Raw genomic sequence first — 19,751 nt, forward strand, 5'->3', positions numbered from 1 at the left:
GCCCAAGGGGGAAACTGTGGTACGTCCCAAGAGTACTCCAGTGACCCCTAGTGGATGAAAAAGAAAATAGGATTTTGGTACTTACCAGATAAATCCTTTTCTTTGAATCCACAGGGGGCACTGGACGCCCACCCAGAGCAATTTCCCCTGGCTTGTGGTAAGTTCAGTAGATCTTTATGGTAACACATTCTCACCGACTTGTTCAAATGTTAAGGTGATTGTTTTTTATTGTCATGTCAACTTCTAGTTGTACGTTATGTTATCAGTCAACTTTATAGTTGTCTGTTATGTTATAATGTCATATGTAATTCTCCATTGTTCATCCTCTCTATTGCTCCTGTTCGGCTCAGTAAAAATACATTGGGGTCCCTTTGGGAGTATGGAGGGGGTGGATGATTACTAATTTAAATATCTAAATGTGCCTAGCCCATCCATATCCCCAAGAGTGCTTCAGTGCCCCCTGTGGATTCAAAGAAAAGGATTTATCTGGTAAGTACCAAAATCCTATTTGGAGAATATTTCATAAAGGATTGGTCTTAAATTGTTTGTAGGCATTTTTATCCTCTTCACCATATGCATTTACAGATAATCCAACAATCCCGCAAAAGTATGTGCAAATTAGTGTTTTGTACAGGTTTACTGCATGAAATTGATTAAAAAATCTGAATTATCATTGCTTATTTATAATGCGCAATAACATTCTGTAGCTCGAAAATTAAAAATGCCAAGGACCAAATTACAAAACAAACAAAAACAACAGGACATTCAGGATTCATGAATTCTAGAGTAGCAAGCAATGAAGCATAATAATGTCCACCTGTGCATCCTGGTATCTGCCTCTTGCATGCGCTGTACAAGATGGAACAGATGAGAAGACTTGAGTGGATAGGGCTCCGCTCTTGAGAAATCACAATGAGTGTGTCTATAAGATAAACATTTTATGGTCCTGATTAAAAAACTTTATTCATAGCTATTTATTAATTAACAAACATACATAAATGGTATCTTGTCATGGCCTCCTTTGAGCATTAGTTTTTACATGTCTTGTGTTGGTATGTGCAATATATAGTCGTTGTTGTTTTTTATTCTGGTATTCACTTAATGTTTTGGAAGTCCTTGGTTATGGTTTATTATGGGAATTAGTATTGTCCATGACACTTGGGCTTATAGACGTTGCTTATTGCTGACATATTCTTTTTTTCTTTCCCTCATACAGTACTAAATTGTACTCTCTGTCTTTGCTGTAGGACGGTTCTTTTATCAACGGTTGGTTGAGTTCATGTCAAGGTAAAAATCTTAGCCAAACATTTAGCATGTTTTTCAGCTGCATAGAATGAAGTGATATATTGCTCTTCACATTTTTATTATTTTCATTCACTTTTAATTAAATTAGCATGTAGTTTCATTCTGTTAACAATTGCTCTAACCCTAGTATGTCATTAGTTGGTAAATCTGACTAGAGCTAGACCCAAGAACTCTGTCTTCTCTGGAAAAGACAGTGATGATGTCAGTAACATTTCTAGAGCAAGCAGGAGGCTTTTTGTGGTGATCAGCCAGTGCACGTGAACCAGGGCAGCCAGTGGCAGCTGAGGTGTATAATGTGCCGGGATACGGTCAAGATCCCATCAGTCGGGATCCCCCCGGCAGTTGAAATACAGACGCTGGGATCTCGGCACTACTCAGAATGCCAACAGTGGCATCTCGAATAGGGTCATCTGCCCAGCAAAGGATATTGACCGATTGGATCCCGAAGGAGCAAGTACCGGGACACTGGAGAGGTAAGCTGCTGCTGGGTGGGGGGGTTCTGGGAGAGTTAGGTTTAGGCTGAAGGAAGCGCGTATTAGGTTCATGTGCTAACACTTAGGGTTAGGCTGCGTGGAGGGGGAGGTTAGGTTCAGGCTGCGGGAAGGGAAGGAGGGTTAGGGAACACTTGGAAGGTAAGTATATTTCCTTCCCCTGTCAGGATTCTAATTGGTTGAATGCCGCTGTCGATATTCTGACTGCTGGCATCCCGACCACAGGTATTCTCTACCCAACCCTAATGTGACATATACAATATAATTTCATAGCTCATCATTTGGGAAATCTTTTAGTAGAGGTCATTATGATATTTTAAACTCTTTCTGGTTTTCCTGGCTGATGTGCAGTGGTCCAATGCGAGCATACATCCTGGCTCATGAGGATGCTATCCAGCTGTGGAGGAAGCTGATGGGTCCAACAAAAGTGTTCCGTGCCCGTATTGTAGCACAAGACACTATCCGTGGTAATTTAGGATTGACTGACACTCGTAACACAACACATGGGTCAGGTGAGACTCTTCCATCCCTCTTGTATTGGTGGTTGAATCCATGCCATTTAAAATGTGTCATCCTGTTTTTATACTGCTCGAACATGTTATTTGGACTTGACACTCCTGCTGTAACAGGGGTAGGCACCTGCAGCACTCCAGCTACTGTTGATATTACACATCCCAGTATGTTCTGCCACAGTTTTACTGTTAAGGCATGCTAAAACTGTTTCAAGGCATGCTGGGATGAGTAGTTCAACAACAGCTGGAGTGCCACACGTTGCCCACCACTGTGCTATAAGCAGTGGCAGTTACAGTATGTCACATGCAAATTCAAGCTCCAGCTGTAAGTAGATTTAGGTTTGAGTATATTAGAAAAGGAGTGAGGTACATTGGGTTCCACAGGGAAACATTGGGGTGTAGAGTGGATCTTGATCCAGAGGCACCAACAGGCTAAAGCTTTATTCTGTCCCAGGATGCATTGGGGCCTCCTCGATAACACCGTCTCCAGGCACTGTGAGCTCAGTTTCGTTAACCAGTACAATGCAGGAGCAGGCAAGAGAGAAGGCAGATATTAGTTACATAGAACCACATTCTCATGACAGGAGAATGGATCAGTAGCTTATGCCATACAAACCCATAGAAGCTAATTGGGTCAGGGTGGGCCCCCTGTAGAACCCAATGTACCTCGCAGAAAGAGAGTTAACCATGGTAAGTCTACCATAACTCTCCTTTTCTGCAGCAGGGTACATTGTGTTCCACAGGGAAACATTGGGGATGTCCTAAAGCAGTTCCTCAAGAGAGGGGACGTGCCTTAGTGGGTATGAGAACCTGGCGTCCAAAGGAAGCATCCTGGGAGGCAGAAGTATCAAAGGCATAGAACCTAATAAATGTGTTCACTGAGGACCACGTAGCCGCCTTGCACAATTGTTCAGCGGGCCACCCAAGAAGATCTAACAGACCGAGTAGAATGGGCTTTCATAGCAACAGTAGCTGGGAGTCAAGCCTGCGCATAAGCTTGTGCAATCACCATTCTAATCCTTCTGTCCAAGGCTTGCTTATTAGCAGGCCAGCCATGTTTGTGAAAACCAAACAAGACAAAAATGGAATCTTACCTCCTGATAGAGGCAGTCCTCTCCACATATATACAGAGAGCTCTTAACACATCCAAAGACCACTCTTTGGAGGACAAATCAGAAGAGATAAAGGCTGGAATCACAATCTCTTGGTTAAGGTGAAAAGATGACACCACCTTAGGTAAATAACCTGGGCGAGTTCTAAGAACTGCCCCGGTCACTATGAAATATCAGAAAGGGTGGACGACTGGACAATGTGCCTAAGTCCGACACCCTTCTAGCAGAGGCAATAGCCAGTAAAAACAAGACCATGGCTGTGAGCCATTTAAGGTCCACCATCTCAAGAGGTTCAAATGGAGACTCTTGCAGGGTGTTCAGTACAACAGACAGATCCTATGGAGCCACAGTAGTGACATAGGAAGGCTGAATCCGCAAGAATGTATGAACGTCGGGTATAGACACAATTTTTCTCTGAAACCAAACCGACAAGGCGCTTATATGAACTTTGAGGGAGGCCAGACGAAGGCCTAAGTCCAGGCTGCTTTGCAGAAAGGCCAGAATTCTGGAAGTTCTGAATCTGTATGCATCATAATTCTTATCAGCACACCAGGTGAATTAAGAATTCCAGACCCTGTAATAAATCCGGGCAGATGCCGGTTTGCGGGCCTTCAGCATAATCTGGTTAACCACGTCGGAGAATCCTTTGGCCCTCAGGAGTGATGCTTCAAGAGCCACGCCGTCAAATCCAGTCTGGCCAGGTCTGGATAAAGACAAGGGTCCTGTACGAGGAGGTCTAGGCGCTGAGGAAGTAGAAGGGGGCGCTCTGTCGATAGACCCTGCAGGTCTAGGAACCAATGCCGTCTGGGCCATGCTGGTGCAACTAGAAGTAGTATTCCTCCTTCTTGTTTGAATTTCTTCAGGACCCTGGGCAGGAGTGACACTGGGGGTAACACGTAGGGCAGCCAAACGTTCCATGGAATTGCTAGTGCTTCCAGGAACACAGCTTGAGGATCCCTGGTCCTTGATTCGAAAATCGGAACCTTTTGATTATGCTGAGACGCCATCAGGTCTGCATCTGGTAGGCCCCACTTGTCCACTAGGAGTTGAAAGACTTCCGGATGAAGACTCCACTCTCCGGCGTGCACGTCCTAGCGACTGAGGAAGTCCGCTTCCCAGTTTAGAACGCCCGGAATGAACACTGCCAATATTGCAGGCAGTTGGCGTTCCGCCCAACTAAGGATTTTTGACACTTCCATCATAGCCATGCAGCTTCGAGTGCCGCATTGATGGTTTATGTAAACCACTGTGGTGGCATTGTCTGACCGTACTTGAACAGGCCTGTTCTGTACCAGAGGTAGGGCGAGAGTCAATACATTGAACACTGCCCGCAACTCCAGAATGTTTATTGGGAGGAGTGACTCCTCCTTGGTCCAACGACCCTGAAAAGAGTGTTTATCAAATACCACACCCCTTCCCATCAGAATTGCGTCCGTTGTCAGCAGGACCCAGTCAGGGATCCAGAAGGGACGGTCACTCCCTGCTCAATTGCAGGTACTGTAGCCACCAGGTCAGCGACATACCAAACTCCGGAGTCAAAGTGATCATGCGAGATCTGATCCGGTGAGGTAAGCCTTCCCACTTGGAAAAGATTAACCTCTGCATAGGGCGGAAGTGACATTGAGCGTACTCTACCATGTAGAATGCTGCTATCATCAGGCCAAATACTTGCATCGCCGAGTGTATCGACACTCTGGGGCAATAAAGGAAGCATCTTATCCTGTCTTGAAGTCTCAGGACTTTTTCTGGAGACGGAAACAGTCGCTGGCTGTATGTGTGCAGGAGTGCCCCAGGTGCACCATGCTCTGAGCTGGAACCAGTGAGGATATCTTCCAATTGATGAGCCACCCGTGGGCTTGTAGGAAGCTTACCTTCAGTTGCAGATGACTGAGGAGGACATCGTGGGAGTTTGCCAGAATCAGCAAGTCGTCCAGATATGGCAGGATTCTGACTCCCTGGTGATGGAGATGGGCCATCATTATGGCCATGACCTTGGTGAAGATCCGAGGAACCGTAGCCAGTCCAAATGGCAGAGCCTGGAACTGATAGTGTGGGTTGCCAATAGCAAACCGCAGATACTACTGATGTGACATGGCAATAGACATATGCAGGTACGCATCCTGTATATCCAGGGATACCGTATAGTCTCCGGGTTTTATAGCCAGTACAATTGAACGCAGTGTTTCCATACGGAACTTGGACACTCTCACAAACTTGTTTAGTGATTTGAGGTTTCGTATATGCCGGAAAGACCCGTTGGGTTTCAGAACTAGAAACAGGGTTGAGTAGTTACTACCGGCACCACCACTCTTGTATTCAGGAGAGAACTCACAACCTTTTTGCAGAGCTTGCGCCTTTAACAGATTCGAAGGGATAACCGTGGTGCAAAACTGGCGAGGGGGACGTCTCTTGAAGGAGACTGCGTACCCGTGAGAGAATACTTCCCGCACCCATGTATCTGAAGTGGTCTTTAACCAGACTTGGGTAAACTGCAGAAGTCTGCCTCCCACCCTGGGGTCCCCCTGGGGGAGGCCCGCCGCATCAGGTGGCAGGCTTGTCTTGTTTAGAAGCATGCTGATGGGCTGCCCAGGACTGCTTTGCCTTGGGCTTAGTGGTTTTGGGAGCACGAGATTGTCTCTGGTATGACTGACATTTTGCTTTCCCTTCAGGCCGAAAGGAACCAGAAGTGTTACCTTTAGCCTTCTGTGCAGAAGGATTAGCATTTGGGAGAAAGGCAATCTTAGCGGCCATCAATTCAGACGCAATTTCTCATACGTCCTAGAGGATGCTGGGGTAACCATAAGAACCATGGGGTATAGACGGGATCCGCAGGAGATATGGGCACTTTAAGACTTTGAATGGGTGTGAACTGGCTCCTCCCTCTATGCCCCTCCTCCATACTCCAGTTTTAGAATTGGGCCCAGGCAGACTGGATGCACACTGAGGAGCTCTACAGAGTTTCTCGGGAAAAGACTTTAGTTAGGTTTTTTATTTTCAGGGAGACTGCTGGCAACAGTCTCCCTGCTTCGTGGGACTTAGGGGCGAGAAGTCAGACCTACTTCTATTGAGTTTAAAGGATCTGCTTCTTGGCTACAGGACACCATTAGCTCCTGAGGGTCTGATCGCTAGGTATGCCTAGATGCTCGTTCCCAGAGCCGGCCGTCACCCCCCTTACAGAGCCATAAGTCAGAAGACAGGTGAGTAGAAGAAGCAAAGAAGACTTCAGTGATGGCTTCTGAGGTACCACACAGCGATCGCACGCTGCGCGCCATGCTCCCACTACACAGCGGTACTACAGGGTGCAGGACGTGGGAGGGGGGCGCCCGCCCTGGGCAGCATATAAACCTCAATGGAGACTGGCTATAGGGGACATAGTGCCCGGGGCACTGTCCTAACCCCTGCCAGTATAAATATTTATTTAAAAATAGCGGGACTGAAGTGCGCTATTACGGGGGCGGAGCTTAGCCCTCACAGCTCACAACAGCGCCATTTTCTCTACAACAGGCTGCAGAGGCGCTGGTCCTTCCTCACACTGCTGCATAAGATCAGGGTGAAAAACGGGGGGGCACAGTAAATTTGGTGAAATATATGAGCGTTATAAAAGCGCTGCAGGTCTGAGGCATTGTTTAGTATTGTCAGAACCGTTGTTGAAGCGCTGGGTTGTGAGCTGGCAAACTCTCTCTCTGTGTTTCTCTGTCAGACTTTAGGTGGGTCTGTCCCCTATATGCCTAGTGTGTTTGTGAGTGGTGAATACACGTGTGTCGGCATGTCTGAGGCAGAGTGCTCTTCCCAGGAGACTGTATTAGGGACACAAACGGCTGTGGGAGTGACCCTGTCGACACCGCCGACTCCTGATTGGGTAAATGTGTTGAATGCTTTGAATGCAAATGTGGCTCTTATTAATAAGAGAGTGGATAAATCTGAGTCTCAGAACCAGGCATGGAAGAAATCTGTGGAGGATGTGTTGTTACAAGTCCAGACCCCCTCGGGGTCACAAAAGCGATCGTTTGCTCAGTTGGCAGACACAGATACCGACACGGACTCTGACTCCAGTGTCGACTACAGTGATACCAGATTAGATCCAAAATTGGCAAAGAGCATTCGGTACATGATTGTGGTGATAAAAGACGTATTACATATCTCGGAAGACCCTCTTATTCCTGATAAAAGGGTCTGTATGTATAAGGGAAAGATACCTGAGGTAACGTTTCCTCCCTCTCATGAACTGAACACTCTATTTGAAAAGGTTTGGGAAAATCCTAACAAAAATGTTCCCCCATTGTGGACAAGGCTCTAGCACGGCTGTCCAAAAAGGTGGCTCTTCCGTCCCCGGACACGGCAGCCCTTAAGGATCCTGCGGATCGTAGGCAGGAAACTACATTAAAATCCATTTATGTCACCACAGGTACGCTGCTCAGGCCAGCCATTGCATCTGCCTGGGTGATTAGTGCTATCGAAAAATGGTCTGATAGCTTGTCTTCTGAGATAGATACCCTGGATAGGGATAGCGTTCTCGTGACATTAGGTCATATCAGGGACGCTGCAGCCTACCTAAAGGAAGCTGCGAGGGATATTGGCCTTTTGGGTTCGAAAGCCAATGCCATGGCAGTCTCAGCTAGGAGAGCATTGTGGATTCATCAATGGAATGATGCTGATTCTAAGTGAAATATAGAGTCTCTACCATATAAACGTGGTGTCTTGTTTGGTGACAGGCTCGCTGATTTGGTATCTACGGCTACCGCGGGTAAGTCATTCTTTTTACCTTATGTTCCTGCACAACAAAAGAAAACACACCACTATCAGATGCAGTTCTTTCGGCCCAATAAAATACAAGAAAGGCAGAGGTTCTTCCTTGCTAATAGAGGAAGGGGAAAGGTAAAAGATCACCGGCAGTGGCCGGTTCCCAGGAGCAGAAGTCCTCCCCAGCTTCTGCCAAATCCACCGCATGATGCTGGGACTCCTCTGCGGAAGTCCGCACCGGTGGGGGCACGTCTCAAACTCTTCAGTCAGTTCTGGGTTCGTTTGGCCCTGGACCCATGGGTTTTGGAAATAGTGTCCCAGGGGTACAAACTAGAGTTTCAAGACGTTCCCCCTCGCCGATTTTTCAAATCTGCCTTACCAGCTTCTCTTGCGGACAGGGAGGCGGTACGCGACGCAATACAAAAGTTGTGTCAAAATCAGGTCGTTATCAAGGTTTCCCCGTCACAACAGGGAGAAGGATTTTATTTGAGCCTATTCGTGGTCCCGAAGCTGGACGGCTCGGTCAGACCAATCCTGAATCTAAAATCCCTCAATTTCTAACTAAGAAAATTCAAATTCATGATGGAATCTCTCCGGGCAATGATCTCCAGTCTGGAGGATGGGGATTTTATGGTGTCGGTGGATATAAAGGATGCCTACTTGCATGTTCCCATCTATCCTCCGCATCAGGCTTACCTGAGGTTTGCATTTCAGGATGGTCATTACCAATTTCAAACGTTGCCGTTTGGTCTGTCCACGGCTCCGAGGGTTTTCACCAAAGTAATGGCAGAAATGATGGTTCTACTGCGCAAGCAAGGAATCACAATTATCCCGTACTTGGACGATCTCCTGATAAAGGCGAGATCCAGGGACCAATTGCTGCAGAACATGGCGATCAACGACACGGCTTTCCTTTCTGGGAATGATTCTGGAAACAGAATTACAGAGAGTTTTTCTTCCAGTGGAAAAGGCTCTGGAAATTCAGAACCTCTTCAAACAATTTCTGAAACCGGCAAGAGTGTCAATCCATCAATGCACTCGGTTGCTGAGGAAAATGGTGGCGGCTTACGAAGCCATTCAGTTTGGCAGATTCCATGCCAGGGTGTTTCAGTGGGATCTGTTGGACAAGTGGTCCGGATCCCACCTTCACTTGCACCGAAGGATAATCCTGTCTTCCAAGACCAGAATCTCACTCCTGTGGTGGCTGAACAGCTCTCACCTCCTAGAGGGGCGCAGGTTCGGGATCCAGGACTGGATCCTAGTAACCACGGATGCGAGTCTCCGATGCTGGGGTGCAGTCACACAGGGGGAAAACTTCCAGGGAAGATGGTCAAGCCAAGAAACTTGTCTACACATAAACGTTCTGGAGTTTAGGGCCATTTACAACGGCCTTCTTCAAGCGGAACATCTTCTGCGCAATCTGCCCGTCCTGATTCAGTCGGCAAAAAGCAGAGCAGCAATGGCAGAGGCCACGAAAGTTCTCCGTTGTGCGGAAAAACATACAAGCTCTGTAAGCAATCTTCATTCCAGGAGTGGACAACTGGGAAGCAGACTTCCTCAGCAGACACGATCTCCATCCAGGGGAGTGGGGTCTTCATCAAGAGGTCTTCACAGAAGTGACAAGTCTTTGGGGAGTTCCTCAAATAGACATGATGGCGTCTCGTCTCAACAAGAAACTTCAGACATATTGTTCCAGGTCGCGGGACCCTCAAGCAATAGCAGTGGACGCCCTAGTAACACCATGGGTGTTTCAGTCGGTGTATGTATTCCCTCCGCTTCCTCTCATTCCGAAAGTACTAAAGATCATAAGAAGAACAAAGGTTCAGGCGATCCTAATTGTTCCAGACTGGCCAAGGAGGGCTTGGTATCCAGATCTTCAGGAACTACTCATAGGAGATACCTGGCCTCTTCCTCTACGAGAGGATCTGTTACAGCAGGGCCCGTGCGTGTATCAAGACTTACCACGGCTACGTTTGACGCTGGATCCTAGCCCGAAAGGGTATTCCCTGTGAAGTCATTCCCACACTACTTCAGGCTAGAAAAGTGGTAACATCTAAACATTACCACTGTATTTGGAGAAAATGTGTCTTGGTGTGAATCCAAGAAGGCTCCTACTGAAGAATTTCAGTTAGGACGTTTTCTCCACTTTCTACAAGCAGGTGTGGATGCGGGCTTAAAGTTGGGCTCAATTAAAGTACAGATTTCAGCCTTATCGGTTTTCTTTCAAAAACAATTGTCCTCCCTTCCAGAAGTTCAGACTTTCGTGAAAGGCGTGTTGCACATCAACCTCCTTTTGTGCCTCCAGTGGCACCATGGGATCTTAATGTGGTGTTGCAGTTCGTTCAATCACATTAGTTTGAACATTTACAGAAGGTAGAGTTGAAATTTGTCACTTGGAAAGTGGTCATGCTGTTGGCCTTGGCATCCACAAGGCGGGTATCGGAGTTAGCAGCCTAGTCTCACAAGAGCCCATATTTGATCTTCCATGAAGATAGAGCAGAGTTGAGGACTCGTCAACAATTTCTGCCGAAGGTGATGTCGTCGTTCCACATGAACCAACCTATTGTGGTGCCAGTGGCTACTGACGTCTTAGTGGAGTCGAAGTCTCTCGATGTGGTCAGAGCTTTAAAAATTTATGTCGCCAGAATGGCTCAGATTAGGAAAACGGAGGCTATGTTTGTCCTGTATGATCCCAACAAGATTGGGGCTCCTGCTTCCAAACAGACTATTTCACACTGGATTTGTGCTACGATTCAGCGGGCTCATTCTACGGCTGGATTGCCGTTACCGAAATCGGTGAAGGCCCATTCTACTAGGAAGGTGGGCGTGTCCTGGGCGGCTGCCCGGGGGGTCTCGGCATTACAACTTTGCCGAGCAGCTACTTGATCAGGTTCAAACACTTTTGCTAAGTTTTACACGTTTGATACCCTGGCCGAGGAGGACCTCATGTTTGGTCAATCAATGCTGCAGAGTCATCTGCACTCTCCCGCCCGTTCTAGAGCTTTGGTATAACCCCATGGTTCTTATGGTTACCTCAGCATCCTCTAGGACGTATGAGAAAATAGGATTTTAATACCTACCGGTAAATCCTTTTCTCTTAGTCCGTAGAGGATGCTGGGCGCCCGTCCCAGTGCATACTGCATCTGCAGTTATTAGTTATGGTTACACACAGGTTGTTTTATGGTTATAGTCAGCCTGTTGCTGACATTGTTCATGCCGTTGGCTTGAGTTCTGTTGAATGCCAAGTTGCGTTTGCGGTGTGAGCTGGTATGTATCTCACCTTAGTTTAACAATAATTCCTTTCCTCGAAATGTCCGTCTCCCTGGGCACAGTTCCTATAATTGGAGTCTGGAGGAGGGGCATAGAGGGAGGAGCCAGTTCACACCCATTCAAAGTCTTAAAGTGCCCATGTCTCCTGCGGATCCCGTCTATACCCCATGGTTCTAATGTTACCCCAGCATCCTCTACGGACTAAGAGAAAAGGATTTACCGGTAGGTATTAAAATCCTATTTTTATTTAGGTCTTCCCCAAACAAAATGTTCCCCTTAAAGGCGAGTACATCCAAAGTCTTTTTGGAGTCTAGGTCCACCTTCCATGACCTCAACCACAGAATGTGGTGAGCCAGGACAGACGTAGTCGACGACTTGACTGCCAACACACCCACCTCAGAGAATGCCTCCTGAGTGTAATAGGCAGCGGTGGTAATGTGAGACAGGTATTGCCTGGCATTGTCAGCTATATCCTCGGGCAGCTCTTCCTCTAATGCCTGAACCCATGCTTCAATACCTTTTGCAGCTCAGGAGGCAGCAATAGTGGATCTATGTACAGCACCTGTAAGGGAGTAAATAGATTTCAGGCATCCCTCCACATGCTTATCTGTCGGTTCCTTCAGTGAAGACAGCGGTGACAGGCAGAGTGGATGACACCACTAGGCGGGTGACATGTGAATCTACCAGCAGTGAATTTTCCCACTTGTTACATAACTCTGCAGGGAGAGGATAGCGAGCCAAGGCCCGTTTAGACAGAGGGAATTTCCTGCCTGATGTCCACCAAATGGTCAGAATGGAGTAATAGATTTTCTCTAACGTCCTAGTGGATGCTGGGGACTCCGAAAGGACCATGGGGAATAGCGACTCCGCAGGAGACTGGGCACAAAGTAAAAGCTTTAGGACTAGCTGGTGTGCACTGGCTCCTCCCCCCATGACCCTCCTCCAAGCCTCAGTTAAGATTTTGTGCCCGAACGAGAAGGGTGCAATCTAGGTGGCTCTCCTGAGCTGCTTAGAGTAAAAGTTTAAATAGGTTTTTTTATTTTCAGTGAGACCTGCTGGCAACAGGCTCACTGCATCGAGGGACTAAGGGGAGAAGAAGCGAACTCACCTGCGTGCAGAGTGGATTGGGCTTCTTAGGCTACTGGACATTAGCTCCAGAGGGACGATCACAGGCCCAGCCATGGATGGGTCCCGGAGCCGCGCCGCCGGCCCCCTTACAGAGCCAGAAGAGTGAAGAGGTCCGGAAAATCGGCGGCAGAAGACGTCCTGTCTTCAATAAGGTAGCGCACAGCACCGCAGCTGTGCGCCATTGCTCTCAGCACACTTCACACTCCGGTCACTGAGGGTGCAGGGCGCTGGGGGGGGCGCCCTGGGACGCAATGAAAATACCTTAAATGGCTAAAAATACATCACATATAGCTCCTGGGCTATATGGATGTATTTAACCCCTGCCAGTTTTCCACAAAAAAGCGGGAGAAAGGCCGCCGAAAAAGGGGCGGAGCCTATCTCCTCAGCACACAAGCGCCATTTTTTCCTCACAGCTCCGTTGGAGGAAGGCTCCCTGACTCTCCCCTGCAGTCCTGCACAACAGAAACAGGGTAAAACAAGAGAGGGGGGGCACTAAATTGGCATATTAATATATACAGCAGCTATATTAGGGAAAAACACTTATATAAGGTTATCCCTATATATATATATAGCGCTCTGGTGTGTGCTGGCAAACTCTCCCTCTGTCTCCCCAAAGGGCTAGTGGGGTCCTGTCCTCTATCAGAGCATTCCCTGTGTGTGTGCTGTGTGTCGGTACGCTGTGTCGACATGTATGAGGAGGAAAATGGTGTGGAGGCGGTGCAATTGCCTGTGTTAGTGATGTCACCCCCTAGGGAGTCGACACCTGACTGGATGGTCTTATGGAAAGAATTACGTGATAGTGTCGGCACTTTACAAAAGACTGTTGACGACATGAGACAGCCGGCAAATGAGTTGATACCTGTACAGGCGTCTCAAACACCGTCAGGGGCTATAAAACGCCCGTTACCTCAGGTCGATACAGACACTGACTCCAGTGTCGACGGTGAGGAAACAAACGTATTTTCCAGTAGGGCCACACGTTACATGATCACGGCAATGAAGGAGGTTTTGAACATTTCTGATACTACAAGTACCACAAAAAAGGGTATTATGTGGGGTGTGAAAAAACTACCCGTAGTTTTTCCTGAATCAGATGAATTAAATGAGGTGTGTGATGAAGCGTGGGTTTCCCCCGATAAAAAACTGCTAATTTCTAAAAAATTATTGGCATTATACCCTTTCCCGCCAGAGGTTAGGGCGCGTTGGGAAACACCCCCTAGCGTAGATAAGGCGCTCACACGCTTATCAAAACAAGTGGCGTTACCGTCCCCTGATACGGCCGCCCTCAAGGAACCAGCTGATAGGAAGCTGGAAAATATCCTTAAAAGTATATACACACATACTGGTAGTATACTGCGACCAGCAATCGCCTCAGCCTGGATGTGCAGTGCTGGGGTGGCTTGGTCGGATTCCCTGACTGAAAATATTGATACCCTGGACAGGGACAATATATTATTGACTACAGAGCATTTAAAGGATGCATTTCTATATATGCGAGATGCACAGAGGGATATTTGCACTCTGGCATCAAGAGTAAGTGCAATGTCCATTTCTGCCAGAAGAGGATTATGGACGCGACAGTGGTCAGGGGATGCGGATTCCAAACGGCATATGGAAGTATTGCCGTATAAAGGGGAGGAGTTATTTGGGGTCGGTCTATCGGACCTGGTGGCCACGGCAACGGCTGGAAAATCCACCTTTTTACCCCAAGTCACCTCGCAGCAGAAAAAGATACCGTCTTTTCAGGCTCAGTCCTTTCGTCCCCATAAGGGCAAGCGGGCAAAAGGCCACTCATATCTGCCCCGGGGCAGTGGAAGGGGAAAAAGACTGCAGCAAACAGCCTCTTCCCACGAACAGAAGCCCTCCCCCGCTTCTGCCAAGTCCTCAGCATGACGCTGGGGCCTTACAAGCGGACTCAGGCAAGGTGGGGGCCCGTCTCAAGAATTTCAGCGCGCAGTGGGCACACTCGCAAGTGGACCCCTGGATCCTGCAGGTAGTATCTCAGGGGTACAAATTGGAATTCGAGACGTCTCCCCCTCGCCGGTTCCTGAAGTCTGCTTTACCAACGTCTCCCCCCGACAGGGAGGCGGTATTGGAAGCCATTCACAAGCTGTATTCCCAGCAGGTGATAATCAAGGTACCCCTCCTACAACAGGGAAAGGGGTATTATTCCACGCTGTTTGTGGTACCGAAGCCGGACGGCTCGGTGAGACCCATTTTAAATCTGAAATCCTTGAACACTTACATAAAAAGGTTCAAGTTCAAGATGGAGTCACTCAGAGCAGTGATAGCGAACCTGGAAGAAGGGGACTATATGGTGTCTCTGGACATCAAGGATGCTTACCTCCATGTCCCAATTTGCCCTTCTCACCAAGGGTACCTCAGGTTTGTGGTACAGAACTGTCACTATCAGTTTCAGACGCTGCCGTTTGGATTGTCCACGGCACCCCACGTTCAGACGCTGCCGTTTGGATTGTCCACGGGTCTTTACCAAGGTAATGGCCGAAATGATGATTCTTCTTCGAAGAAAAGGCGTCTTAATTATCCCTTACTTGGACGATCTCCTGGCAAGGTCCAGAGAACAGTTAGAGGTCGGAGTAGCACTATCTCAAGTAGTACTACGACAGCACGGATGGATTCTAAATATTCCAAAATCGCAGCTGATTCCGACGACACGTCTGCTGTTCCTAGGGATGATTCTGGACACAGTACAGAAAAAGGTGTTTCTCCCGGAGGAGAAAGCCAAGGAGTTATCCGACCTAGTCAGGAACCTCCTAAGACCAGGCCAAGTGTCAGTACATCAATGCACAAGGGTCCTGGGAAAGATGGTGGCTTCTTACGAAGCGATTCCATTCGGCAGATTCCACGCAAGAACTTTTCAGTGGGATCTGCTGGACAAATGGTCCGGATCGCATCTTTAAATGCATCAGCGGATAACCCTGTCTCCAAGGACAAGGGTGTCTCTCCTGTGGTGGTTACAGAGTGCTCATCTCCTAGAGGGCCGCAGATTCGGCATTCAGGATTGGGTCCTGGTGACCACGGATGCCAGCCTGAGAGGCTGGGGAGCAGTCACACAGGGAAGAAATTTCCAGGGCTTGTGGTCAAGCATGGAAACGTCACTTCACATAAATATCCTGGAACTAAGGGCCATTTACAATGCCCTAAGTCAGGCAAGACCTCTGCTTCAGGGTCAGCCGGAGTTGATCCAGTCGGACAACATAACGGCAGTCGCCCACGTAAACAGACAGGGCGGCACAAGAAGCAGGAGGGCAATGATGGAAGTGGCAAGGATTCTTCGCTGGGCGGAGAATCATGTGATAGCACTGTCAGCAGTGTTCATTCCGGGAGTGGACAACTGGGAAGCAGACTTCCTCAGCAGACACGATCTTCACCCGGGGGAGTGGGGACTTCACCCAGAAGTCTTCCACATGATTGTGAACCGTTGGGAAAAACCAAAGGTGGACATGATGGCGTCCCGCCTCAACAAAAAACTGGACAGATATTGCGCCAGGTCAAGGGACCCTCAGGCAATAGCTGTGGACGCTCTGGTAACACCGTGGGTGTACCAGTCAGTGTATGTGTTCCCTTCTCTTCCTCTCATACCAAAAGTACTGAGAATCATAAGAAGGAGAGGAGTAAAGACTATACTCGTGGCTCCGGATTGGCCAAGAAGGACTTGGTACCCGGAAATTCAAGAGATGCTCACGGAAGACCCGTGGCCTCTACCTCTAAGAAAGGATCTGCTCCAGCAGGGACCATGTCTGTTCCAAGACTTACCGCGGCTGCGTTTGACGGCATGGCGGTTGAACGCCGGATCCTGAAGGAAAAAGGCATTCCGGATGAAGTCATCCCTACCCTGATCAAAGCCAGGAAGGATGTAACCATACAACATTATCACCGTATTTGGCGTAAATATGTTGCGTGGTGCGAGGCCAGGAAGGCCCCTACAGAGGAATTTCAGCTGGGTCGTTTCCTGCATTTCCTGCAAACAGGACTGTCTATGGGCCTCAAATTAGGGTCCATTAAGGTTCAAATTTCGGCCCTGTCAATATTCTTCCAAAAAGAACTGGCTTCTGTTCCTGAAGTTCAGACGTTTGTCAAGGGAGTACTGCATATACAGCCTCCTTTTGTGCCTCCAGTGGCACCTTGGGATCTCAATGTAGTTTTGGGATTCCTAAAATCACATTGGTTTGAACCACTCACCACTGTGGACTTAAAATATCTCACATGGAAAGTGGTAATGCTGTTAGCCCTGGCTTCAGCCAGGCGTGTCTCAGAATTGGTGGCTTTATCCTATAAAAGCTCGTACCTAATTTTTCATACGGACAGGGCAGAATTGAGGACTCGTCCTCAATTTCTTCCTAAGGTGGTTTCAGCATTTCACTTAAACCAGCCTATTGTGGTGCCTGCGGCTACTAGGGACTTGGAGGATTCCAAGTTGCTGGACGTAGTCAGGGCCCTGAAAATATATGTTTCCAGGACGGCTGGAGTCAGAAAATCTGATTCGCTGTTTATCCTGTATGCACCCAGCAAGCTGGGTGCTCCTGCTTCTAAGCAGACGATTGCTCGTTGGATTTGTAGTACAATTCAGCTTGCACATTCTGTGGCAGGCCTGCCACAGCCAAAATCTGTAAAAGCCCATTCCACACGGAAAGTGGGCTCATCTTGGGCGGCTGCCCGAGGGGTCTCGGCTTTACAACTTTGCCGAGCAGCTACTTGGTCAGGGGCAAACACGTTTGCTAAATTCTACAAATTTGATACCCTGGCTGAGGAGGACCTGGAGTTCTCTCATTCGGTGCTGCAGAGTCATCCGCACTCTCCCGCCCGTTTGGGAGCTTTGGTATAATCCCCATGGTCCTTTCGGAGTCCCCAGCATCCACTAGGACGTTAGAGAAAATAAGAATTTACTTACCGATAATTCTATTTCTCATAGTCTGTAGTGGATGCTGGGCGCCCATCCCAAGTGCGGATTGTCTGCATTACTTGTACATAGTTATTGTTACAAAAATCGGGTTATTGTTGTTGTGAGCCATTTTTTCAGAGGCTCCTTCTGTTATCATGCTGTTAACTGGGTTCAGATCACAAGTTGTACGGTGTGATTGGTGTGGCTGGTATGAGTCTTACCCGGGATTCAAAATCCTTCCTTATTGTGTACGCTCGTCCGGGCACAGTATCCTAACTGAGGCTTGGAGGAGGGTCATGGGGGGAGGAGCCAGTGCACACCAGCTAGTCCTAAAGCTTTTACTTTGTGCCCAGTCTCCTGCGGAGCCGCTATTCCCCATGGTCCTTTCGGAGTCCCCAGCATCCACTACGGACTATGAGAAATAGAATTATCGGTAAGTAAATTATTATTTTTAACCACCTTCTGCCATTTAAACATATCAGTTTTCTTTGCCACAGTAGTGGGGTCCTCATCATCAGTGTTTTGTAGGATTTGTTTAATAACAACCACTAGGGCAGGGACATCAATTTACAATGGAGAAACCTCGTCAAAAACACCTGATACAGTGTCTGACAGGACAGTATGCTCCCCCTCCTCTTCAGATGAAACATCTGAGAGATTTGTGGATTGTGAGGAGGAAGCAGTCTGCTTAGATGACTCGGTGACCTGAAGTAGATTTGTGCCTGACCAAGGAATGATTTAATTGCTACAACTGGTTAGACAAACTTTCCGCCCAAGGCGGATTAACCATAGGGACAATTTGTGGCTGTAATGGCACAGGTGGTCCCATGGGGGGGGGGGGGCGTAAGGTGTTCCACCGGAGTACCCAGTAGGTTTGTGAATGCAGCCCAGGGTGGCTTCTGTTTGGTTACAGGAGCTGCGGACTGACTGGAAAATGTATGACACAGACCATCATACAAAACTTCCCTCTCAATGAAATCTTTGGCGCATGCTCTCCATGATGCAGGAGCGTCCACAGACTTACTGCCCTTCTTGTTAGACATTGTACACAAATGCAACAGCAGAACAGTTTAGTATGATAAAGCCAGACATAGGGGGTAATTCTGAGTTGATCGCAGCAGGATCTTTGTTAGCAGTTGGGCAAAACCATGTGCACTGCAGGGGAGGCAGATATAACATGTGCAGAGAGAGTTAGATTTGGGTGTGGTGTGTTCAATCTTCAATCTAAATTGCAGTGTAAAATAAAGCAGCCAGTATTTACCCAGCAGAGAAACAAAATAACCCACCCAAATCTAACTCTCTCTGCACGTTATATCTGCCTCCCCTGCAGTGCACATGGTTTTGCCCAACTGCTAACAAAAATCCTGCTGCGATCAACTCAGAATTACCCCCAGTACAAAACCTGCGAATAAATCCGTTAGTATGTGACTGAATACACAGTACACAACACGTGCGAATTAATCTGGTATTATGTGACTGAGTACACAGTAGAATACACGTAATAGGTAAATACTGTGATGCACTATATATATGACCCAGACGCACCTAGTCCCTTAGGATACAGAATAAAGGAATAGATATATCTGGGAAACACTGAAAGTGAAACCATACAGCAGATACAGGCACACATACAGGCAATGCAGATAATTATTATGACAATAAAATATATGTACAGATAGATAGATTAGATAGATAGATAGATAGATAGATAGATAGATATACAAATTGCAAATGCCCGGTACTCCTGGGCACCTCCAAATTAAAACACTGTGGTGCCCTCCTGGTGACCCTAGGTCACTGTATATATCGTGCAGAGAAGGCGGCACTCAAACAGACTCCTTAGTGCAAGTGATTAGGTCATTTATTTAGACCAGGGGGGCCACCCTGGTCTAAATAAATGACCTAATCACTTGCACTAAGGATCCTGTTTGAGTGCCACCTTCTCTGCACTATATATATATATATATATATATATATATATATATATATATGTAAATATAAACAGCACGGTCCTAGACCGGAGGTATATATCAGAATCCTCGTACAATATATCCTGTAATAGGTGCACTCTTTCTTAACTAACGCTATCTGTATCAAGACATGTAGAATACTCAAGTGATTGTAAAGTCAATAGCGCTGTATACAGGCGGCTTTTCAAGGGAGATCTTTCCCTGCAGTCCTGGAGACCAGCCACAGCTATGTTTAGAAGATGACACCCAGAGTCTCAGCCAGGGAGTGAGGGAGAGTGTGTCAGCTCCAGGGTGGAGAAATCTGCAGTAGATGGCGCCCT

The 19,751-nt window shown here is 47.6% G+C and overlaps 1 protein-coding gene across 3 annotated transcripts in view; it reads left to right on the forward strand.

Moving 5' to 3' along the window:
* The window catches only part of NME6 (NME/NM23 nucleoside diphosphate kinase 6), a 120,525-nt gene that overhangs the window by 99,025 nt on the left and 1,749 nt on the right, over positions 1-19,751 (forward strand). For all 3 annotated transcript variants that reach the window (XM_063926641.1, XM_063926639.1, XM_063926640.1), the window contains exons 4-5: positions 1,248-1,287; positions 2,148-2,308. In XM_063926641.1, the coding sequence (XP_063782711.1) occupies positions 1,248-1,287; positions 2,148-2,308 (201 nt within the window). The remainder of the gene's footprint in view (positions 1-1,247; positions 1,288-2,147; positions 2,309-19,751) is intronic.

Source organism: Pseudophryne corroboree, chromosome 6 (assembly GCF_028390025.1).
Source record: "Pseudophryne corroboree isolate aPseCor3 chromosome 6, aPseCor3.hap2, whole genome shotgun sequence".
NCBI classification, from domain to species: Eukaryota; Metazoa; Chordata; class Amphibia; order Anura; family Myobatrachidae; genus Pseudophryne; species Pseudophryne corroboree.